Source organism: Ovis canadensis, chromosome 2, assembly GCF_042477335.2.
Source record: "Ovis canadensis isolate MfBH-ARS-UI-01 breed Bighorn chromosome 2, ARS-UI_OviCan_v2, whole genome shotgun sequence".
In the NCBI taxonomy this organism is placed as follows: domain Eukaryota; kingdom Metazoa; phylum Chordata; class Mammalia; order Artiodactyla; family Bovidae; genus Ovis; species Ovis canadensis.
In genome coordinates this window covers 221444712-221470747 of record NC_091246.1, presented here as the reverse complement: position 1 = coordinate 221470747, position 26036 = coordinate 221444712, and the positions used below count along the sequence as shown (strand labels likewise).

At 36.5% G+C, this 26036-nt stretch overlaps 1 protein-coding gene across 2 annotated transcripts in view; it reads right to left on the bottom strand.

Annotated features, from left to right (window-relative positions):
* Positions 1–26036, bottom strand: part of SPAG16 (sperm associated antigen 16) — a 1117670-nt gene that overhangs the window by 294477 nt on the left and 797157 nt on the right. For both annotated transcript variants that reach the window (XM_070292279.1, XM_069578269.2), the window contains one exon: positions 1398–1524. In XM_070292279.1, the coding sequence (XP_070148380.1) occupies positions 1398–1524 (127 nt within the window). The remainder of the gene's footprint in view (positions 1–1397; positions 1525–26036) is intronic.

Here is a 26036-nt window from a genome sequence, read left to right as displayed (position 1 = left end):
ACAGACAAAAGCTTTGAAATTTCAGAATTCAAAACTCAAGGACCTGAATACTTGGATGCTATTTCAAGATAATAAAGGAGATTTATTGATGTGAAAATGTTTATAAAAAACAAGTTAAAACTTCTTTACATTTATGATGTCAATGTATATTCTATATATCATAAAGTATAAATTATAATACAAATGAGTGTTCACATTAAAAAATTAAATTCTCATACTTAGGGTCTTTTACCCTGTACAATATTTTCTGTTTCAATTCTAGCAGAGCATAAAAGTCTTAATGCCAAGAACATTACTAAAACATTTTTAAGGAAGTCATTGTTATTAGTGTGGCTCATATACCAGTCTACAATGGGAACACAACTTAAGATTTGTTAAGAAGACAAACTTACTGAATTCTGAATTTCAGATATGCGATGGCAATATCATGAAATCAGTTACATGGAACACACAATTATCTTATGGCTCTAGAATTGCTGAGAATATTCATATATTCTGGACTGTTTTTAAATAGATTATTTCCATTATATATATTCAATTTTTATTTCTTCATCTAAAATCACTATCTCTACCACTTTGAGCAACTGCCAATAAATAACAAAAGTTTTAACATTTCAAAACTTATAAAAGTTTATAACATGTACTATAATAGCAAAGGTAAACTATATTAGTCAATAACAGATATACATTATTTAGCACAGGATATCATTAAAGATAGAGTTGTAATTGTAATTTTAACACTTTAAATGTACAAGTGGAATCATTGTGTGATTGTTAACACCAGTTGCTACACTAATGATCATCAGCAAGGATAAAATATTTTCTTACTGATAACATTCATCTTATTGCAGAAAAATGCTAAACACGATAATATACTATAATAATTACCAGTTAAAACAATTATTTTTGGACATAATTGCAGCAAAATGAATACATATTTAAATTTAATTGTAAAATCTAGAGAATATGAGGTATTACGAATTTACTAGACTAAAATATTATGTAAAATGTTTTAATTTTACTCTTGTCAAAGTTTTGTTCTTCTCTACTTTTAGCCATTTTCCTTTAAAAGACTTCATTTTCTTGCATTGGATGGTGATTCCAAGGCATGCAGACTCCAAATTTTGCATGATGCTACTAGGAACTTGAGTAATCTAAATGAGCGCACACTTACCTTCTCTGTTATCCTTTTCTTTATGCATGTGATAAACGCAATGCTTTCATTATATATGTGATATATATAATATGATGATTATAACAGTGTAACATTTTAGTATAATATTAACAGAAATTTACATAGAAGGAAATGCAAAAAATTAAAATGGCAATAGAAAATACTTTCAAGACAAATATTAAAGTTGTCAGCTTGGTCAAAATGTTAAACAAAGAGATCCTACCTGATGAATCAAAGGTCACCTCATTGCCCGGGCTTGGACCTACATCAATGGACACCATGGGTAAGAGCTTCCGAAAATCCCACAGCTTTGTAACTCCACAGGCATCACAGGATGCTATCATGTGACCCTTTAAAGTATTAAAAAAGAAGTTATATATATATACGCACACACATGATGCTTCTCTAAAAATATATATAGAAACTCAGACCAAAAGAAAAGATGTTCTATTACCATTTTATTAAATCCATAAGAATACATTCCTCTAAACTAAAAAGTATTCATTATACCTTTGTCTTTGACATAAAAGCATTATAAAATGAAAATTTATATATATAAAATCCTATATCAAATTTTGGAAGATGATTCTCAGGAAATCATTTTGATGATTTTAATTATATTAGAAGATGTAATAAAACAGAACCACACACATGCACGTGCATGCAATTTGTCTATATATACACATATCTCATATATGACGTGATTTACGTATAAAAACTACCTATACATGTAAAAAAAATTGCACTAAATGCACACTCCCTTCACATGTTTGTAACTAGTTAGTGCTGACAATTTCTATCTCAGACTAAAAATAAAAACAGAGGTAGGAAAACAACTGGACAGGAAAGAATAATTTTTATCATAGTGGGTAGATCACTGTAACCATGTAAAATTGATGGCAAGGAAGCTGTGCCTATTGTGGTCTGTTCGGAGAAGGCGATGGCACCCCACTCCAGTACTCTTGCCTGGAAAATCCCATGGACGGAGGAGCCTGGTAGGCTGCAGTCCACGGGGTCGCGAAGAGTCGGACGCGACTGAGCGACTTCACTTTCACTTTTTCCTTTCATACACTGGAGAGGGAAATGGCAACTCACTACAGTGTTCTTGCCTGGAGAATCCCAGGGACCGGGGAGCCTGGTGGGCTGCCGTCTATGGGGTCGCACAGAGTCGGACACGACTGAAGCGACTTAGCAGCAGTAGCAGCAGCAGACGAAATTATTAGAAATAATTTATTAATACCTAGTCAAAAATAATTCCTTCATTATTTTCTTTCTAGATATTCTAAAATGTTAAATAACTTGGTCAATATATAATTTTTCTCATTATTTTGAACTAGCGCACATACTTATTCCTCATTTACTCCTTGATTTCTACCCTTTCTGTAAAAAATGTGCATACTGTATTAGAATCCAAGTCAGGTGTTCCCTAAACATTTCAATAATGTAACAAATACCATTAGTTTTAAAATTCTGTAACTGTCATCACTCACAATGCAATATAACAATCTTTTACCCTCAATCTAATAAATGGAATATTTAGTCCTTTTTGTGACTTAAAAAGAACACAAATAACTTGGAATGTTTTTGAATATCTAAACATGTAAGAACTATGAAGAATCAATGAATTTAATTTTTAGAAAAGAATAGTTATCAGGATTACATGGAATATTAAATGTTAAAAATTATAAAGAACTCTTTCCAGATATAAAGGCTTTCAAACGCCTTTTAGAAATCACAGAATGGAATTTTTTTTTCAACTTTGAGTACAGAATAAATTTTAATCAGAATTTAATTTGGAGGAACTTCTTCTCAAAGTCAGGTTATAGACTTCATGACCTTCCCTTCTCTAGATTTTATGACACAAAGAAAATCATAAAATGTGCCTTATACCACTGAACATTAAAATTTTAGAAACTATACTAAATATAAAAAATAAATTATTTAAATGGTTTTAGTATTTTCATATTTCATTTTTACTGCTGTCAATACATTTATAACATTTTGATAAAATTAAAATAATAGTCAATACTTATTAAGGGTTTCTAATGAACTAAATTCTGTGCTAAATAATTTATTGATAAAAATAGATTCATTATTTTAAACAATTTTGAATAACATCATTTAGTCAAACTTTTCCATTTCCCAAGGGACTTAAAATTCATGACAAAATATGCATTATGAAAAAACAGAATAACTTGTAAAGTGTTACAAGTTTGCATTCAGATTTGATAACCAGGAGACACTTGGTAACTACATTTTCAGTTAGAAGAGAGGTAATGTAGTGCCTTTCTGAGTGCCTGGAGCATAGAAAAATTAAAAAAAAAAATTAACCCAATAGATGACAAATGCCTCATGGGTGTTTACCCAGAAGTTTTAAAGTACTTTCACACTGTTCATGAGGTTCTTGAGGCCAAGAATCCTGGAGTCATTTGCCATTCTCTTCTCCAGCACATCATGTTTTGTCAGAGGATTGCGGGCCGGAGGAGAAATGGGCAACAGAGCATGAGATGGTTGGATGGCATCACTGACTCAATGGACATGAGTTAAAGCAAACTCCAGGAGACAGTGAAGGACAGGGAAGGCTGGTGTGCTATAGTCCATGGGACTGCAGAGAGTCAGACACGACTTTGTGACTGAACTTTCACACCAGTCTTAAGGTAATATTGCTTCTAACCTTAATAGTTCTGAATCAGCTAGACAAAAGGAAGAGATAAAAGATGCAGAGAATCCTGAACAAAAAAAGTTGGAATATCAAGATTTTGTATTCCTTCTCACGCAATCTCAGGTGAAATGGAATCATTTGCCTTTCTCTTTCTATAGGTCAAAAGAAGACATGAAATTATTACTAATCAAAATCACACACTGTGAGTTTTGAGGGAAATGAAGATAGGGAGTGTGAAAAAAGGTTTAGTTGACAACCTAGTGAAAAAACAAATATTTTATCTATAATTTATGTCAAGTAATAAAACAAAGACTACCTACAGTTAGGCAATTAACCTAAGAAATAAAGATTTCAAAGAAAATGTTTTTTGTTCAGGGAGGTAGGAATTATGACCATCCTAAAGAAAGTATAAACTCAAAGAATTTTGGAAAATTCTCTAAAATGTAATTCTGGTTATGTCACTGGTACCAGTACTGATACTGAGAAGGAAAGGTATAGTAAAGATGGCTGCATTGAAAACTCTCAAAGAAGGTCACATTCAGGCAGACGGTTATTTATATGGCACTGAATCTCCAGCACTTGGTTTAGTTCCTGTGACATTTGGGATTTGATTTTGATTTATAGAATAAGTGAATATAAGTGGAATAATCAGTGTTGACCATGTGAAACTTTAACGGACTTTTGTTTCGCAAAATATGGTAAATGAGCAGAAGCTCATAAAAATACAATAGTGTTTTAGCTTTGTGTGTGTGTGTGTGTGTGTGTGTGTGTGTGTGTGTGTATTTATTAGTTTTGGGATTATAGACTCAAATAGTAATATGAAACAAGTAAAATTTAGAAAATGGACAAAGGATACAGTTGAGATTAAAATGAATAGTCATGGCTCCTAAATGCCCCTATTAAGATTTGTCACTCCAGCTTAAAGATCCTAGTGAGAAAATCCATGTAGATATGAAGTTAATAAGTTAGAGTATAACAGTATAAAATCAAACTAGCTTTACCTAGGCTGCTGGAAATATACTGGAGAAATATTTAGGTGTACATATCAAGAATCACAAAGGTGTTCATACTTTTGAAACTTTTAAGGTTACTTATTAAAAAATGGAAACATGTGAAATTTGCAATAATCTAATTTGGAAGAAATAAATCTTGTGCTATTGTGGATCCTGAAAACTGCTAGAGGCACCTTTTATGCAAACTTTTATCAACAATGACAGGAAGAAAAGCAGACTGAACAGCTATCTCTCAGCACAGATGGCTTTAAACATATTTATATATTGTAAAACAAAGAAAAAGCAAAAATTAGCTAACAAAGTCATTTATAATTTAAATGAATAACTAGACTACTTTCATAAATCTATAGTATTTCTTCACATAAACATATCTTATGGCTTTATATAATTTTCAAAAATAGATTTTACAAGTTTGAGCATTACTGTAAGTTTGGGTTAGGAGGACATTTTTCAGGTAGTATAAGAAATGCCATAGAGTAATAAACTATTCTATATGAAATTGCTTATACATTTATATTATATCAAGAAGAAAAACATAGATTCTTAATCTATTACAGAAAACAACGGTCCAATTTGATTGCACTTTGAACCTCCTTTTTGATAAATCAGCTAAATCAGATTAAGAATTCTGTTGGTTCAGCTCACTATTTCTATATATATATTCACATATAAATGTATATATAATACATGTATATATATCTTTATTTTTACCATCTTTATTTGGAGTGAATGTCAGAACATCTAAAGGAGGAAAATATTTTTTATGTCTATGACACTACTTTTGCAAGTTTCTTCAAGGCTGAATAGCACAATATATGTAATTGTTCTCTTCTGAGAGTTATGCAAAATAATAGAAAATTAAATTAATAATTATGTATCACCTATGTACACATGAGAGTGTTATAAGCTCCTTAAGAATAGGTACTTTGGCTTGACGATACATTCCCATGATCTTGAATAGCACCTAGTAAATGTTTTGCAAATAACTGCAGATGTATAAATAAATAAGAGAGATGAATTACTGTGGTGTAGTGTGCTTAGTTGCTCAGTGGTGTCTGACTCTTTGTGACCCCATGGACTGTAGCTTGCCAGGCTCCTCTGTCCATGGGGATTCTCCAGGCAAGAATACTGGAGTGGGTTGCCATCCCCTCCTCCTGGGGATTTTCCTGACCCAGGGTTTGAACCCAGGTCTCCATCATTGCAGGCAGATTGTACCATCTGATCCACAAAATAGCAATTACAGAAACAATGTAAGTTTAGGCTAAACTGTCATTAAACTGCTTGAAAGTATACAACGGATATGGTACAGTGATTGAATAGGGAGATATGTTTATAAAGAGTTGCCCTATATATTTCTTAAGACTTTATTTTTTAAAGGTGGTTTTGGCTCATAGCAAAATTAAAGGGAAAATAGAGCAATTTTTATTTATCTCCTGCCTCCACACACACATAGCCTCCCCCATTTACAACTTCTCCACTGGAGAGGCACATTTGTTACATTTGATGAACCAATATTGACACATTATAATCACCCCAAATTCCTACTTTTACATTACAATTCACTCCTAGTGTTCCACATTCTGTGAGTTTAGACAACTCTACAATGACATATACCCTTCACAATGGTATCATCAGAGTATTTTTCCTAAGTATCCTTTGTACTCATCCATCCATCCAAACCCCAGGCAATCACTCAACATTTTGCCTCTCTAGACGGCTGCCAGAATGAAAACCACAATTACAGGAAACTAACAAAACTAACCACATGGATCACAGCCTTATCTAACTCAATGAAACTATGAGCCATGCCATGTAGAGCTATCCAAGACAGATGGGTCATGGTTGAGAGTTCTGACAAAATGTGGTCCATTGGAGAAGGGAATGGCAAACCACTTCAGCATTCTTGCCTTGAGAACACCATGAAGAGTGTGACCTCATGGACTATACAGTCCATGGAATTCTCCAGATCAGAATATTGGAGTGTATAGGCTTTCCCTTCTCCAGGGGATCTTCCTAACCCAAGAATTGAACCCAGGTCACCCACACTGCATGCAGATTCTTTACCAACTGAGCCACAAGGGAAGCCCAAGAATACTGGAGTGGGTAGCCTATTCATTCTGCAGCAAATCTTCCCAACCCAGGAATTGAACCAGGGTCTCCAGCACTGCAGGTGGACTGTTTATCAAGTGAGCTATCAGGGAAGCCCCCATGAAGAGTATGAAAAAGCAAAATGATATGACACTGAGATATGAACTCCCCAGTTCAGTAGGTGCCCAATATGCTACGGGAGAAGAGTGGAAAAATAGCTCCAGAAGTAATGAAGAGGCTGAGCCAAAGTGGAAACACACCCAGTTGTGGATGTGCTGGTTATAAAAATAAAGTCTGATGCTATAAAGAGCAGTATTGGATGGGAAGCTGGAATGTTAGTCCATGAATCAAGGTAAATTGGAAGTGGTCAAACAGGAGATGGCAAGAGGGAACATTGACATTTTAGGAATCAGTAAACTAAAATGAACCAGAGTGGGCGAATTTAATTCAGATGACCATTATATCTACTATGTGGACAAGAATACCACAGAAGAAATGGAGTAGCCATCACAGTCAACAAAAGAGTCTGAAATGCAGTACTTTGGTGCAAGCTCAAAAATGACAGAATGAACTCTGTTCAATTTCCAAGGCAAAACATTCAATATCACAGTAATCTAAGTCTATGCCCCAAGCACTAATGGTAAAAAAGCTAAGTTGAAGAGTTCTATGAAGACCTACAAGACCTTCTAGAACTAACACCAATAAAAAGGTGTTCTTTTCATCATAGGGGACTGGAATGCAAAAGTAGGAAGTCAAGAGAAACCTGGAGTAATAGGCAATATTGGCCTTGGAGTACAAAATGAAACAGGGCAAAGGCTAACAGAGTTTTGCCAAGAGAACGCACTGGTTGCAAACACCCTCTTCCAACAACACAAGAGATGACTCTACACATGGACATCATCAGATGGTCAATACCAAAATCAGATTGATTATATTCTTTGCACCCAAAGCAGGAAAACTCTATATAGTCAGCAAAAAGAAGACCAGGAAGCTGACTGTGGCTCAGATCATGAACTCCTTATTGCCAAATTCAGACCTAAATTGAAGAAAGCAGGGAAAACCACTAGACCATTCAGATATGACTTAAATCAAAACCCTTATGATTATAGTGGAAGTGATAAATAGATCCAAAGATTAGATCTGATAGAAAGAGCGCCGGAAGAAACATAGATGGAAGTTTCTGACACTGTACAGGAGGTGGTGGTCAAAATATCTCTAAGAAAAAGAGATGCAAAAAGGCAAAATGGTTGTCTGAGGAGGCATTACAAATAGCTGAAAAAAGAAGAGAAGTGAAAGGCAAAGGAGAAAGGGAAAGATACACCCAACTGAATGAAGAGTTCCAAAGAATAGCAAAGAGATATAAGAAAGCCTTCCTAAGTGAACAATGCAAAGAAATAGAGGAAAACAACAGAATGGGAAAGACTAGAGATCTCTTCAAGAAAATTAGACATACAAAGGAGACACTTCATGCAAAGATGGGTACAATAATGGATAGAAATGGTATGGACCTAACAGAAGCAGAAGATATTAAGGAGAGGTGACAAGAATATACAGAGGAACTATACAAAAAATATCTTAATGACCAAAATAACCATGATGATGTCATCACTCACCTAGAGCCAAACATTTTAGAGTGTGATGTCAAGTGGTCCTTAGGAAGCATTACTATGAACAAAGCTTATGAAGTTGATAGAATTTCAGCTGCTGCTGCTGCTAAGTTGCTTTCAGTCATGTCTCACTCTGTGTGACCCCATACACAGCAGCCCACCAGGCTCCCCGTCCCTGGGACCCTCCAGGCAAGAACAGTGGAGTGGGTTGGCATTTCCTTCCCCAACGCATGAAAGTGAAAAGTGAAAGTGAAGTTGCTCAGTCGTGTCTGACTCTTAGCAACCCCATGGACTGCAGCCCACCAGGCTCCTCCATCCATGGGATTTTCTAGGCAAGAGTACTGGAGTGGGGTGCCATTGCCTTCTCCAGAATTTTAGCTGAGTTATTTCAAATCCTAAAAGATGATGCTATGAAAGTGCTGCATTGAATATGCCAGCAAATTTGGAAAACTCAGCAGTGGCCACAGGACTGGAAAAGGTCAGGTTTCATTCCAATCCCAAAGAAGTTCAGTGCAAAGAATGTTCAAACTACTGCACAATTGCACTCATTTCATATGCTAGTAAGATAATGCTGAAAATTTTCAAAGTTAGGCTTTAACAGTATGTGAACCTAGAACTTCCAGATGTTCAAACTGGTTTTAGAAAAGGCAGAGGAACCAAAGATCAAATTGCCAACATCTGTTGGATCACAGAAAAAAGCACGAGAGTTCCAGAAAAAACATCTACTTCTGCTTCACTGACTATGCTAAAGCTTTGACTGTGAGTATCACAACAAACTGAAAAACTTTTCAAGAGATGGAAATACCAGACCACCTTGTCTGCCTCCTGGGAAACCTATATGCAGGTCAAGAAGCAACAATTAGAACCAGACACGGAACAATGAACTGGTTCCAAATTGGAAAAGGACTACGTCAATGTTGTTTATTATCACCCTGCTTATTTCACTTATATGCAGAGTATATAAGTGAATATCATTTCACTTATATGAGAATGAATATCATATATCATTTCACTTATATGAGAAATGCCAGACTGAATGAAGGACAAGCTGGAATCAAGACTGCTGGGAGAAATACCAGTAACCTCAGATATGCAGATGACACCACCCTTAAGGCAGAAAGTCAAGAGGAACTTAAGAGCCTCTTGATGAAGGTGAAAGAGGAGAGTGAAAAAGGTGGCTTAAAACTCAACATTTAAAAACTAAGATCATGGCATGTGGTTCCTTCACTTCATGCCAAATAGATGGGAAAAAATGGAAACAGTGATGGACTTTATTTTCTTGGGCTCCAAATCACTGCAGATGGTGATGGCAGCCATGAAATGAAAAGATGGTTTTTCCTTGGAAGAAAATCAATGACAAACCTAGACAGCACATTTGAAAAAAAGGAGAGAGAGAGAGACATCACTTTGCCAACAATGGTCTGTATAAATCAAAGCCATGGTTTTTCCAGTATTCAGGTTATGGTGTGAGAGTTGGCCCATAAAGAAGGCTAGGCAATAAAGAATTGATGCTTTTGAAATGTGCTGTTGGAGAAGACTCTTGAGAGTACTCTGAACTGTAAGGAGATCAAACCAGTTAATTATAAAGGAAATAAACCCTGAATATTCACTGAAAGTACTGATGCTGAAGCTAAAGTTCCAATACTTTGGCCACCTGATGAGAAGAGCTAACTCTTTAGGAAAGACCCTGATTCTGGGAAAGACTGAAGGCAGGAGGAACAGGGGGCAACAGAGGATGAGATGGTTGGATGGTATCATCTACTCAGTGGACATGAATCTGAGCAAGCTCCGGGAAATGGTGAAGGACAGGGAAGCCTGGCGTTCTGCAGTCCATGTGTTCACAAAGAGTCAGACACACCTGAGCAACTGAACAATATACTGAAACTATATGTAATTTTGTTCTGTAATTTTAAAGTCTCCTAAAAATGTGTTATCACACTTTCATAATTTAAGAAATAGAAAAGAAGAAAAAGAAAGGAAATAGACTAGAACAAATAAATTAAAAGAAAGTTTCATAAAGCTGGATATGTACAAGATCTCAAAGAATGATAATATATAAAAAGGATACACATTACAGAAAAATAGAATAGTAACACAGAGTCTAGGAATAAAAGCACAGGCTTCTGGGCTATGGGTTTAGGAGTAAGCTCTAGTTATTTCACTTCTGTAGGGTATCAGAGACTACACAAACTTTGTGTCAGATGGGTGACAAAAGTGTATATATTTTTAAAACCAAAGACAGTGTAGTCCAGTCGCTCAGTCATGTCCAACTCTTTGCAACACCATGAACTGCAGCACACCAGGCTTCCCTGTCCATCACCAAATTCTGAATCTTGCTCAAACTCATGTCCATCGAGTTGTTGACGCCATCCAACCATCCGATCCTCTGTCTTCCCCTTCTCCTCCTGCCTTCATCTTCCCCAGCATCAGGGTCTTTTCCAATGAGCCAGTTCTTTTCTTGAAAATATGAAGCTGACAAAAGTTGCTTGCAAGTGCTGCCTGAAGCTGCAATCTACATGAAGGTATACATTTATAGAATCCAAAGTCTCACAACTTGGACTTAAAGTTGTGAGAGTAACACAATTCCAGTTAATGAAAAATGAATACTCATTAAAGAAAAATAAGTGAAACAAAAACAATCTAAAGGGAATTGAAAAAACAACAACAAGAAATGGAAATGTTAAGTATTGAAAACAAAAGATTCATTAGATGGCAAATACCTTAGAAAAGACAAACCTGAAAAGAGAGTTAGTGAATTTAAAGACTGGGAAAATCAGCGAGATGGCAGATATACAGATAAAATCATGACAGTACGTAGATCATTGAGATGTGGGAAAGTATGGAGCTGGGTATTCCAGTATATTACATAAAGAGAATGTATAGTCAGAAAGAAGAGCAGTATTGGAAGGTATAATAATTGAAACTTTTCCACTGAAGGAAGCTATATGTTAAAGATAAAAGTAAAATCCAAGGACTGAGCATGGTATGTGAAACACACTGAGAAACAAGCAATTAAAAGTTATAGAGCATTATGAATTTAAAAAATTATAAGAGAAAAAGCGAAGATTATATATAAAAGAAAAACAATTATTTTATTTTATTTTATTTTTTGTTTTTTTAATTTTTATTTTTACTTTACTTTACAATACTGTATTGGTTTTATCATACATCAACATGAATCTGCCATGGGTGTACATGTGTTCCCAAACATGAACACCCTCCCACCTCCCTCCTCATAACATCTCTCTGGGTCATCCCTGTGCACCAGCCCCAAGCATCCTGTATCCTGCATCAGACAGAGACTGGCAATTGGTTTCTTACATGATAGTATACATGTTTCAATATCATTCTCCCAAATCATCCCACCCTCTCGCTCTCCCTCAGAGTCCAAAAGTCCACTCTACATATCTGTGTCTCTTTTGCTGTCTCGCATACAGGGTCATCATTGCCATCTTTCTAAATTCCATATATATGTGTTAGTATACTGTATTGGTGTTTTTCTTTCTGGCTTACTTCACTCTGTATAATTGGCTCCAGTTTCATCCATCTCATTAGAACTGATTCAAATGTATTCTTTTTAATGGCTGAGTAATATTCCATTGTGTATATGTACCACCACTTTCTTATCCATTCATCTGCTGATGGACATCTAGGTTGCTTCCATATCCTGGCTATTATAAACAGTGCTGCGATGAACATAGGGGTACATGTGTCTCTTCCTATTCTGGTTTCCTCGGTGTGTGTGCCCAGCAGTGGGATTGCTGGGTCATAAGGCAGTTCTATTTCCGGTGTTTTAAGGAATCTCCACACTGTTCTCCATAGCGGCTGTACCAGTTTGCATTACCTCCAACAGTGTAGGAGGGTTCCCTTTTCTCCACACCCTCTCCAACATTTATTGCTTGCAGACTTTTGGATCGCAGACATTCTGACTGGTGTGAAGTGGTACCTCATTGTGGTTTTGATTTGCATTTCTCTAATAATGAGTGATGTAGAGCATCTTTTCATGTGTTTGTTAGCCATCCATATGTCTTCTTTGGAGAAATGTTTATTTAGTTCTTTGGCCCATTTTTTGATTGGGTCATTTATTTTTCTGGAATTGAGCTGCATAAGTTGCTTCTATATTTTTGAGATTAGTTGTTTGTCAGTTGCTTCATTTGCTATTATTTTCTCCCATTCTGAAAGCTGTCTTTTCACCTTGCTTATATTTTCCTTTCTTGTGCAGAAGCTTTTAATTTTAATTAGATCCCATTTGTTTATTTTTGCTTTTATTTCCAGAATTCTGAGGGGTGGATCATAGAGGATCCTGCTGTGATTTATTTCGGAGAGTGTTTTGCCTATGTTCTCCTCTAGGAGTTTCATAGTTTCTGGTCTTATGTTTAGATCTTTAATTCATTTTGAGGTTATTTTTGTGTGTGGTGTTAGAAAGTGATCTAGTTTCATTCTTTTACAAGTGGTTGACCAGTATTCCCAGCACCACTTGTTAAAGAGATTGTCTTTACTCCATTGTATATTCTTGCCTCCTTTGTCAAAGATAAGGTGCCCATATGTGTGTGGATTTATCTCTGGGCTTCTATTTTGTTCCATTGATCTATATGTCTGTCTTTGTGCCAGTACCATACTGTCTTAATGACTGTGGCTTTGTAGTAGAGCCTGAAGTCAGGCAAGCTGATTCCTCCAGTTCCATTCTTCTTTCTCAAGATTGCTTTGGCTATTAGAGGCTTTTTGTATTTCCATACAAATCTTGAAGTTATTTGTTCTAGTTCTGTGAAAAATATGGCTGGTAGCTTGATCGGGATTGCATTGAATTTGTAGATTGCTTTGGGTAGTTTACTCATTTTCACTATATTGATTCTTCCAAAAAACTAGATGTTAGCACTAGTGAAATAATGTCCACAGGGTGGGGGAAAATAATATTCAATCTATATCTGTTTCAGTTCAGTTGCTCAGTCATGTCAAACTCTTGCAACCCCATGGACTGCAGCATGCCAGGCCTCCCTGTTCATCATCAACTCCTGGAGCCTACCCAAACTCATGTCTGTTGTGTCAGTGATGTCATCCAACCATCTCATCCTCTGTCGTCCCCTTCTCCTCCCACCTTAAATCTTTCCCAGCATCAGGGTCTTTTCAAATGAGTCAACTCTTGACATCAGGTGGCTAAACTATTGGAGTTTCAGCTTCAACATTAGTCCTTCCAATTAACACTCAGGACTGATCTCCTTTAGGATGGACTTGTTGGATCTCCTTGCAGTCCAAGGGACTCTAAAAATTCTTCTTCAACACCACAGTTCAACAGCATCAATTCTTTGGCACTCAGCTTTCTTTATAGTCCAACTCTCACATCCATACATGACCAATGGAAAAACCATAGCCTTGACTAGATGGACCTTTGTTGGCAAAATAATGTCTCTGCTTTTTAACATGCTGTCTAGGTTAGTAATAGCTTTTCTTCCAAGGAGCAAGTGTCTTCTTTAATTTCATGGTTGCAGTCACCATCTGCAGTGATATTGGAGCCCCTCAAAATAAAATCTGCCACTGTTTCCACTGTTGCCCCATCTATTTGTCATGAAGTGATGGAACCAGATGCCATGATCTTAATTTTCTGAATGCTGAGTTTTAAGCCAACTTTTCCCATCTCCTCTTTCACTTTCATCAAGAGGCTCTTTAGTTCTTCTTCACCTTCTGCCATAAGGGTGGTATCATCTGCATATCTGAGGTTACTGATATTTCTTCCATCAATCTTGATTCCAGCTTGTGCTTCTTCCAGCCCAGTGTTTCTCATGATGTACTCTGCATATAAGTTAAATAAGCAAGGTGACAATATACAGCCTTGATGTACTCCTTTTCCTATTTGGAACAAGTCTGTTGTTCCATGTCCAGTTCTAACTCTTGCTTCCTGACCTGCATACAGATTTCACAAAAGGCAGGTCAGGTGGTCTGGCATTCCCATCTCTTTCAGAATTTTCCACAGTTTATTGTGATCCACACAGTCAAAAGCTTTGACATAGTCAATAAAGCAGAAATAGATGTTTTTCTGAAACTCTCTTGCTTTTTCAATTATCCAGCAGATGTTGGCAATTTGATCTCTGGTTCCTCTGCCTTTGCTCAAACCAGCTTGAACATCTAGAAGTTCATGGTTCATGTACTGTTGAATCCTAGCTTGGAGAATTTTGAGCATTACTTTACTAGTGTATGAGATGAGTTCAGTTTTGCAGTAGTTTGAGCATTCTTTGGCATTGCCTTTCTTTGGGATTGGAATGAAAACTGACCTTTTCCAGTCCTGTGATCACTGCTGAGTTTTCCAAATTTGCTGTCATACTGAGCTAATTATGACTCTGGATTAAATGTATTTTAAACATTCAGACTATAAAAGTTTAACTTGAAACATCTGATGCAGAGAACTATTAATAATTATATTTTACCACAATTATCATAGTTACATTGTCAGGTGATATAATGGTCAGTACACATACTGAAAAATCAAGGAATTTTAATCAGGGTTAGCTGACTCTTCACTACAAAAAAGAAATGCCCAAACCATACCCCAACTGTAACTATGCTGCCATTGCTGCTGCTAAGTTGCTTCAGTTGTGTCCCACTCTGTGCGACCCCATAGACGGCCTCCTACCAGGCTCCTCTGTCCCTGGGATTCTCCAGGCAAGAACACTGGAGTGGGTTGCCATTTCCTTCTCCAATGCATGAAAGTGAAAAGTGAAAGTGAAGTCGCTCAGTCGTGTCCAACTCCTAGCAACCCCATGGACTGCAGCCTACCAGGCTCCTCCATCCATGGGATTTTCCAGGCAAGAGTATGGCATCAGTATCTGTCACAAAGATGTTCCTCATGATATCATAATTGTGGTAAAATATAATTATTAATAGTAGTACTGACTATCTACTATGTAAAATGGGAAAGAAGAGGCGTCATCAAGCAAATGATAGACACATTAGGCATTAGGATTAGGGTGCCATTGCCTTCTCTGGTAACTATGTTAATCCAAAATTAATTTTAGTCTTAATGAAAATAAAACAAACAAAAAACAAGAAGTTCACTAAGAAGAAGTATATAAAAGAATAACAGAAAACACAGTAAGTTGTGATAGTAATAACAATGAGTATACAAATAATTATACAGATAACCACATAAATAGGCTACACATAACAATTAAAATAGACAACAAAAATGTTTAGAATAAAACAAAATACAGTCTTCTGCAAGTTACAAAATAAACATTGAAACAAGTACAGGGGCAAAATAAATGAAATATTAAAAAGTGAAATTATTAAAAATGATTAGATATTAATTAATAGGAAGCAGGTAAAGCAGTATCAGTATTAGAAAAAAAACAGTTAAATGAAAAAATTATTACTAGAACTAAGGGAGGTCAAGTGACTTTACTAACATTATCTAGGTAGAATGAATTGGAATGAGGATTCAAGCATAGGTCTCACTGACTTCAGTGTCGAAGATTTTTAACAATATACATAATACAGTATAACATGTCATAATGTTTAAATATATTGAATATATTTTTCCCATTAGAATTCATTTAAATGAGTCAATAACTCAGATCAGTATCTGTCACAAAGATGTTCCTCACAATATTATTTATAAGATGGGGCAGTAGAAATATAAGAAATTAGTTAATATACAGATAGATACACAGATGTACATATATAAAGATAGATACAACAATTAACATATAATTATATAACTAAACTATTATGAGGAAAAGCATTTCCAAAAATTATTAATGCAAGGGAAAACACACATATGTAATGCAATGAAAGAAGTAGCAAAGAGTTATTTATACTTATACACACATAAAGACAAGTGTTGAAAATAAGATTGGAAGGACTAAATCAGCAATGATTATCTTTAGGTGATAGGCTGACTCATTCTTATTTGTTCCTTTTCACATTTTCAAAATTCAAATTTCAAGGAATTACCATCTACTAATTATTATAATCAGAAATATATTTTTGAATAAATAATGAAATCAAACCACCATACACAATATCTCTCAAGTGATCTAATTTTCATTTTCTGACTATCTACTATGTAAAATGGGAAAGAAGAGGAGTCATCAAGCAAATGATGGACACATTAGGCACTAGAAACATCAGCTGCTTTCAATATGTGAAGGTAATGACGTGCAACTTGGAATTAAGGTATAACTATAATAAAATGTTTAGGCTCATTAAGAGGAAAATTAGTATTTCAAATATTTTTAGTATTGATATACATTAGTGTGTCTCTTAGGACAGGCTTATGCAGTATTAAGCATTAGTTCATTACGCTATTTCCTCAGTACCTCAATGGCACAAATAACCTAAAGAAATTATGGAATTAGAATGGAAAGAGAAGGTAAGTTGGGGGAATGTTCAAAGATTGTGAGGCTAAATAAGGAAGGAATATAAAGCACTGGGAAGATGTCAAGAAGATTGCTGTTGGCAGTACATACCTCATCGCCATAGCACTGTCAATCAGTCAGGTATTAATAACCTGGATCACCAATCATGCCCTGGGGACATGGGAGCTGGATATCTCAAACAATTACTTAGCATCTAGAGTACAAAACATCGGACTATAATTTGTTCAAAGTGGTTTCTATTTATCTCATTTCATCCTTCATTTCTGTGTTTATGTTATGTGTGTGCATGCTCAGTCATGTCCAACTCTTTGGGATCTCATGAACTGTAGCTCACCAGGCTCCTCTGTCCATGGAATTTCCAGGCAAGAATACTGGAGTGGGTTGTCATTTCCTACTCCAGGGGATCTTCCCTACCCAGGGATCGAACTTGTGTGACTTGTGTCTACTGCATTGGCAGGCAGATTCTTTACTACTGTGCCACCTAGGTTATACCACCAGCTTATTCAGATAAGGAAATCAAGACTTATAATAAAATACTATACAACTTGCCTAATAGCATTTTGTTAGTAAAATATAGACCTAGGATTCAAATCCAGACACTCTGACCCAAGTGTCCCAGCTCTTAAATGTTCAAAAAGGAAATTTTTTGCATGCCTTGATTTTTGGGTGCTTTTTGGAACAGAAGACCATAAAGTCCCAATTAAGTGCTTAAAGAGTATAGTCCATTATGGAGGTTGAATGTCCTCAAAGAGCTAACAGTATTGTAATAGAATAACAACAAATATGCATTGTGTGTATGTTAGTTGCTCAATCGTGTCTGACTCTTTGCAACCCCATGAACTGTAACCTGCCAGGCTCCTCTGCCCATGGAATTCTCCAGGCAAGAATACTGGAGGGGGTTGCCCTTCCCTTCTCCAGTGGATCTTCCCAACCCAGTGATCACACCCAGGACTCCCTCATTGCAGGCAGATTCTTTTACTGCCTGAGCCACTGGGGAAACATTTGCAAAGAATAAATTGAGAAAGCAGGTGTTAACTTACAAAGCAAAAGAATAATTAGATAGACGAAGATATTAGTGTATATAAATGAACAAATATTTACTGAGCTATCCTATGTCCCTGACATGGGGACATGACCTAGAGATATAACAGATACAAGCTCAAAGGAGGCTTAAGGTTAGTCATTGAAGAAAGCAGTAATCAAGCATGTGATCAGTTCAGTTCAGTTCAGTTGCGTCCATCTCTTTGTGACCCCCATGGACTGAAGCATGCCAGGCTTCCTTGTCCATCACCAACTCCTGAAGCTTACTCAAACTTATGTCCATTGTGCCGGTGATGCCATCCAACCATTTCATCCTCTGTCATCCCCTTCTCCTCTCATCTTCAATCTTTCCCAGCATCAGGGTCTTTTCCAGTGAGTCAGTTCTTTGCATCAGGTGGCCAAAGTATTGGAGTTTCAGCCTCAGCCTCAGCCCATCCAACGAATATTCAGGACTGATTTCCTTTCAGATAGACTGGTTGGACCTCCTTGTAGTCCAAGGTACCCTCAAGAGTCTTCTCCAACACCACAGTTCAAAAGCATCAGTTCTTTGATGCTCAGCTTTCTTTATGGTCCATCTCTCACATCCATACATGACTACTGGAAAAACAATAGCTTTGACGAGAGGGACATTTGTTGGCAAAGTAATGTTTCTGCTTTTTAATATACTATCTAGGTTTACTATCTAGATTTTCTTTCAAGGGAACAAGTGTCTTTTAATTTCATGGCTTTTATTTTCAAACATGTATACTACAAAGTTAAATGCCAGAAGTAGGTAAAGGGTTGTTTATTGTTCAAATTGAACACCTAATCCAAGACTGTGGGATCAGAGGTTTCTATAGCTTTCTAGAAACAGTGACATATGGCTGTGATCCAAAAATCTGCAAGCAATAAATGCTGGAGAGGGTGTGGAGAAAAGGGAACCCTCCTACACTGTTGGTGGGAATGCAAACTAGTACAGCCACTATGGTGAACAGTGTGGAGATTCCTTAAAAAATTGCAAATAGAACTACCTTATGACCCAGCAATCCCACTTCTGGGCATACACACCGAGGAAACCAGAATTGAAAGAGACACATGTACCCCAATGTTCATCGCAGCACTGTTTATAATAGCCAGGACATGGAAACAACCTAGATGTCCATCAGCAGATGAATGGATAAGAAAGCTGTGGTACATATACACAATGGAATATTACTCAGCCGTTAAAAAGAATTCATTTGAATCAGTTCTGATGAGATGGATGAAACTGGAGCCGATTATACAGAGTGAAGTAAGCCAGAAAGAAAAACACCAATACAGTATACTAACACATATATATGGAATTTAGGAAGATGGCAATGACGACCCTGTATGCAAGACAGGGAAAGAGACACAGATGTGTATAACGGACTTTTGGACTCAGAGGGAGAGGGAGAGGGTGGGATGATTTGGGAGAATGACATTCTAACATGTATACTATCATGTGAATTGAATCGCCAGTCTATGTCTGACGCAGGATGCAGCATACTTGGGGCTGGTGCCTGGGGATGACCCAGAAAGATGTTATGGGGAGGGAGGTGGGAGGGGGGTTCATGTTTGGGAATGCATGTAATAATTAAATATTTTAAAATTTAAAAAATAAAAAACTAAAAAAAAAAAAAAAAAAGAAACCCTATGTCCAAAAAAAAAAAAAAATAGGTGAATATTATAAAGAGATATTAGTGGAGAGGAAGCAGGAGGGCATCGTTAGTACTAAAAATGGTACAATGTCACAGTGCAAAGTAGAAATTAACATATTTCACGAGGGGCAATATGGTGAATTTGAGATTAATAATGTGTAAAAATTCACGAGTTTTTGGGGCTCACACTGAGAAATCTTAATTTTATATATGATGCAAAAAGTTATGTGTTGTGAACATATTGGTATGTTTAAAAAATGAAGGCCAATAGTCTGAGTGAGTTAAGCAGGTACTAAGTACAAAATTGTGCTTCTGAAACCCTGAAAAACAAGTAAACATGACTTTCCTGTGTTTTTCTAGTTGGTGCCATAAGTGTTACCAAGAATTTGGCTGAACTCAGGCAAATTTGTCTGGGCCAATAGGAAACTTCATTCATCAAAGAAATATTGATTGAGCCCCTTAGGTATCAGGCACTGATTTAAGTAATAGATAAACGGACTGAACAAGACAGAAGTCCTAGACTTATAGAATTTGTATGCTTCTGAAGAGAATCACACAATAAATAAATCAGCAAAATAAGTTATGCATTAAATGTTAATAGGGTTTATGAAAATAATTTTAAAAATTGTGGACAAGGAGTATTTGGCAGAAAGAGTGTTAAAATAGAAATATCCAGGTCAGTAATGGTCTCACTAGGAATATGATCTTTAAGTCATGACCACTGAGTTAGGAAGAGTGATCCAGAAAAAGGAAATTACCTGGTCCCTAATATTAATAAAGTCATGATTGAAAAATTAGCCCCTCCTTGACCTGCTTCTTCCCTGCCTCTGGTCTACCACAACTTCTTTACACATTACTCTGCTTTCTACTCCTCAAACACATGATGCCCTCACCATCTTCTTGCTATTTCTACTGACTAGGATGCTTAGTGGAGAAGGAAATAGCAACCCATTCCAGTACTCTTGCCTAGAGAATTCTGTGGACAGAGGAGCCTGGTGGGCTGCTGTCTATGGGGTTGCACAGAGTCGGATACAACTAAAGCAACTTAGCAGTAGCAGCAGGATGCTTATTCGCTATTTCTGTTAAGTGTATTTAAAACTTGGCTCTAACACAACTTCTTCTAAATTATTCTAAGGAACATAAGGTATTCCTTATCTTGCACCTGAAGAACCATGTCATAAAACTTACACAACTATTTTTTTTTTTTAACACATGCTTGTCTCTTCCTTCTAGATCTATATTGGGCAATTCATGTGGCTACTGAGTACTTGAAATGTTAACTTCTGCAACTGAGTAACTAACATTTTAAATTTAATTGTATGTAAAACTGAAAATTTCTCATTTAGCTAGTCACGATCATATTGGACATTTTAAACAAAGAACAGTTCCATCATCACAGAAAGTCTGTTTAGACAGTACTGCTATACATCTTTTGTACTCAGTTTGGGGCTTATACACTTAGTAAATATTTAAATAAATGAGTTAATGAATCATTCTTTCCACAGCTGAATCATTACAGCAAAACTTTTCTTAATGGTTATAACTGACTTCTCTCAAGAATTATGTTAGCTATTCCCATTTATTTTTAACTTGCCATTTTTGGCTTTTGTCATTTGTTGCATGACATTGATAGACAGCTATCAACTTGGATGTAGATTTTGATTCTTTAATTATATTCTAGTTCATCAAGGAGTAGGACTAAATACTTGAATGAATCTACCACAAATCCTAGCATAATGCCTTTCACTCTGCAAATGCTAGAATTCAACTGAAAGCACAGTTCTGGTAGAACTGAGGACAGATTAATCCAACTTCCTGTCTGCTAGATATGATGTAAAATAAGTGGATTTCTGAAGGTAAAGAAGGGAAGAAGCTTTAATAAATCACTGAGAGTCTTTCTACTCTAAGGACAATTTTTGAAACTAACATTTTATTCAAGGAGAAATGGAAATTCTTAACATGACATATAAAATTAATGAATTCTGCCTCTGGCAATGAGTCTCTTCTAAAAGCACTAGAGATAAATTTTCTGACTCTCATGTGAGTTTACTTCATTGTCAGTGTCATTATTGGCATTATTTCAGGTATTCGTGAATGAGATCTTCGTCTTGTAGGCTCTTAGTGCTTTCTTTTGATGTGGCTTGTCACACCACAGTAGTCTTTCATGACATATTTACAGAGTTCCATACTGACAGTAATGCCAGAGTAGGGTAAGAGGATTTTTGGAATATGAAGGAATAAACCAAAGATATATGAAGTAAAAAAACCTGAAGCTTAGTATTTAATATCTGAAGAGAGAACAATGTTAAATGATTTCAGTTTGGCATCACTATGCACATTAAATTAAAAAGATTTCAGTTTTGCTGTTGGGCTTGCTAATAAGCATGTAGTCATAAAAGACCATTCAAATTTCAGAAAGACCAGATGGTCAAAACACATTCTTCTTTCCCTTAAAAGCTTTCTAACTGATACATTCAAATTCAATAGATTTTCTCAATTTCTAAAGAAAGCATTTGTGATTATAGACACATTTCTGAAAGAGAATTAAAAAGGCTGTCCAAATCAAAATCTCCCACAGATCAGAAAAGGGAAAGCTTGAGAAATTTCCTCCAGTTTGGGTTCATCTTATTTGGGGCCCTTAGTGCATCTTTTACCTAAGTATCTGTTCAGCCATCATTTCTTCAAATACAATTAGGATCTCCTTTCTTCTATCTTCCCCCTCTAAAGCCCCTATTACACCTAGGCTGGCATATTGATATCATCCCATTGCTTTTTTTTTTTTTTTTTTGGTCTTTTTGTTTGCTGTTGTGATTGATTTCCATTATTCTATCTCCCAGATCACTCACTCATTCTTCTGTGTTATTTAGTCTGCTACTCATTGCTTCTAGATTAGTTTTTATCTTGGCAATCAGATTGTCTAATTTTGATTGGTTCCTCTTTATAGTTTCCAGCTCCTTGTTACAGTGACCTGGATTTCTATTGATAATTTTTCTTAATTCTGTTAGCATTTTTATTACTTCCTATTTGAACTCAGTTTCTAGCAGACTGGTGAAGTCTGTTTCATTATTGGTTCTTTCAATTGGGATTAGTTCATTTGCTTTTTTCATGTTACTTAACTTTCTCTGTCTCTATAAATTTAGGTGAAATAGTTACCTACTGTGGTCTTGGAAGGGTTCTTATGTGGGAGCAACATGTGTAGACTGTAAGTCCAATATTTTTGGTGTGAGGGCTGTTTTTAGTAAAGATGCCAGCGATACCTTTCCTCAGTGTGTGATGGGCATTAGCCCTGTGAAATGGGTGTGACTGGTATTGCAGCGTCCAGAGCCTGTACTGGATGTTGGGTGGGGCCTCTTCTTTATTCCCAGGCTGTCATAGCCCTGTTGGGGGCCGAGGTCTGCTTCCCATTTTCTTCTGAAGAAGCCCTGAGTGTGGGTCCAATAAGGCTCTACTGCCCAGAGGAGGTGAGTGCTGAAGCAAGTGAGGTCCACGTAGTTACAGCAAAACCTATGCATCTACCATGCAGACATCTATGGTTCTGCCCAGAAGCAGCCCTATATTGTGTCCTTTTCTCCACTGCATTCATCCCAGGCCTAGTGTTAGGCTGGCACTGGGGGCCAGGGCCCACACCCCAGGCCCTCTGGCATCTCTCTGTGCTGCTATAGAGTCCTCTCCCAGGGCCCATCCTCCTGAGATTCATTGCCTAGTGCATCGTAGCAGCCCCCACCACATTTCAGGCTGGGGAGTGCAGCTGGGTGACAGTCATCAGTGCAGGGGTCCCTCTGCCCTGACTGCTAGCAAGCCAGCACGTGTGCATTCCTCTTGAGCAGAATCCAGGCTCCTCCAGCCCCTCTACCTGCTGCAGCAGACCTCCCAGAGGGTTTCCCAGGATGAGAGCCTGCCCGTATCAACCTCTCTCCTCTTCACAGATCCCTTCCAAGGGTGCCAGTCCTGTCCCCAATGCCTATTTTTCTCCTCTTTCTACTCAGTTTTATGGGATTTTTTCCTTGCAGCTTTTTGATTGTATAAGAGATCTTTTGCCAGTTTCTAGTTGGTTTTCTGTGAAAATCATCCCAAATCTAGGTATATTTTTGATGTTTGTTGGGGGAGGTGAGTTCCACATCCTCCTCCGCCATCTCGATCCTCTGAGGCTATTTCTAATTCACATACCTTGTGAGCAGTAGTTGGGACTGGAAACAGTCTGATTGAAACCAAATTCACTAGATAAATAAGAAATTTAGAAATAAATTCATATGTAAATCAGAAGGAAGGTCTTTATTTGAAGCTTTTATATTTAATTTTGATGCTCATTATTATTTGACTTTGGCACAGTGACCTTGGAACTAGCAGAAGTTGAGGTTACAAATATACAATGTTGGGGAAGAGGGATTTGGCTTATTAGTGAATGTTGCCAGACAATGAAAAGCCTGAGTAGAGCTTAGAGTTTTATAACTTTTCTTGTCACTTTCCCTGTTAAACTGGAAAATACTTAAGATTTAATTAAAACATGCCAATAAACTTCTCACTTAGTCTTTAGCAATCATAGCATGACACATGTACATAATTAATGTGGTCACTTAAGTAATTCACACACATACTAAACACACACAGACACAGAGGATATATTTTCCTGAAATTATTATATCTCGAGTTCTTTGCCTCTGCTCATCAACTTATTTCCTTTAAACAACTATCTTTAAGTAAAGCACATATGCCATATTTACCAACATTTGAATGAAGCCTGTGGTGATAATTTTACTGCCTTAAAACAACCCACACTAATGGGTTTTATAATTTGCAAAATAAAGGGCATTCGAATGCTTTTAAAAACCAATTTGTCCACTGCTGAACTTTTACTACTTTTTGATCCATTTAATTGAGCTGCTCTAACCCATCTTTCTCCATAGTACATCTTTACCCCTCCACCAGTCTACTTTCATTTGTTATGATAAGTTGAAGAAATGTATACACAATTTTAAAAGATGATGAATTTTCTCTTTTTCAGGACTCCGATAAAATTCAGTCATTGATTAAATATTCACCATACAAGTGTTCCCTCTTAGAATGACCCAGTTCTAGGCAATGGAGTGTGGCGAGGGAGGGAGGACAGGAGAGGCACAGACTGGAAACAGAGAAGATATGATCCTAAGCTCTTAATGAGGTATGCAGTCATCTTGTTGAACTAGTTTGTAAACATCCTAAATAAAATAAATTTCCTGTAATTTTACATGAGAACAAAACAGATATAAGTGAATCTCTGATTCTACAGATTTGAAAATAACATCAAACTTTCTTTTCCAATGCTCTTCACACCCCTGGTAGGACCAATATTCTGTTTTGTTAACATTTCACTTCACTGCCGCTCTATTCTTTCCATTTGCCAAATCAAGAAAGAGAACATTCCGTTTCAAGTCTGAAATGAATAGCATGTGATAGCGCTGGAGCAGCTTTTGCATTGATTTACATAAGGAACTGGAGATCACAGGACCCCCTGAGGAGTAGAAACTAGTCACAGTTGATACTACGCTTGAAATACACCACGGATGGCAATGGCAATGATGCAGACATTTAAGTTTATCAACCTGTTGTCTTTCATCAAAGGAGAACAGCAGTCCTTTTACATTCCCAGAGTAACGAAGGGGGCAGGGTAGGAAATGAAAATCAGAGAAATGCAAGGCTTCTGCTGCAGTGACTAGAGGTCAGAGAGGGGTTTGGAACCTGGATGAAAACTAATCAATGGCTAAAGTACAGACTGTGAAATATCCAGTCAAGCCAGTCTCTTCTTTGTTAGAACAAGATTTGATTTTTTCTTTTTTTCTTCACCTAAATCATTTCCACAAATATTTACCCAGCACTTAGTAAGAACAAGGTACAACTTCATATTGCTAGTAATTTCAAGATAATCACTTCTTAAGTGCTCGGATAGAGATTTTGAAAAATACATATGTTTACCACTTCACAGTTAAATAAAACTAATCACCTAGCAAAGATGGCAGCACCATATTAATTAACTGTTCTCAGTAACAATTGCTTTTCTCTTTGTCCTTTGATTCTTTGTCACTGTACATGTTACATGTAGAATCACACCAATTCTGTTAAACCTGTTTTAATTATTGTTAGCAACCTAAAGTGTTAGTCTATTTGGCAGAGGTCTCTTTCAAAGTGGCCAACAGTAAATGATTAATATAGTGTTCACTGCAATACCATTGCTGGAATAACCTGCAATTAATTTATTTCCTGTTAATATGTACATAAGCACAATTGCAATAAATTCAGAGCAGTTCTACCACATATTCAAAAATGACAATTTATGAATAGGTTTTTTTTTGCAATATTTTTACATTTCTAAGGTTCATGTTTATGACAACAGGCTTTACTTGGTGGTTGTCATATTGAAGTCACTGAATAAAATATATTTAAAAGTATA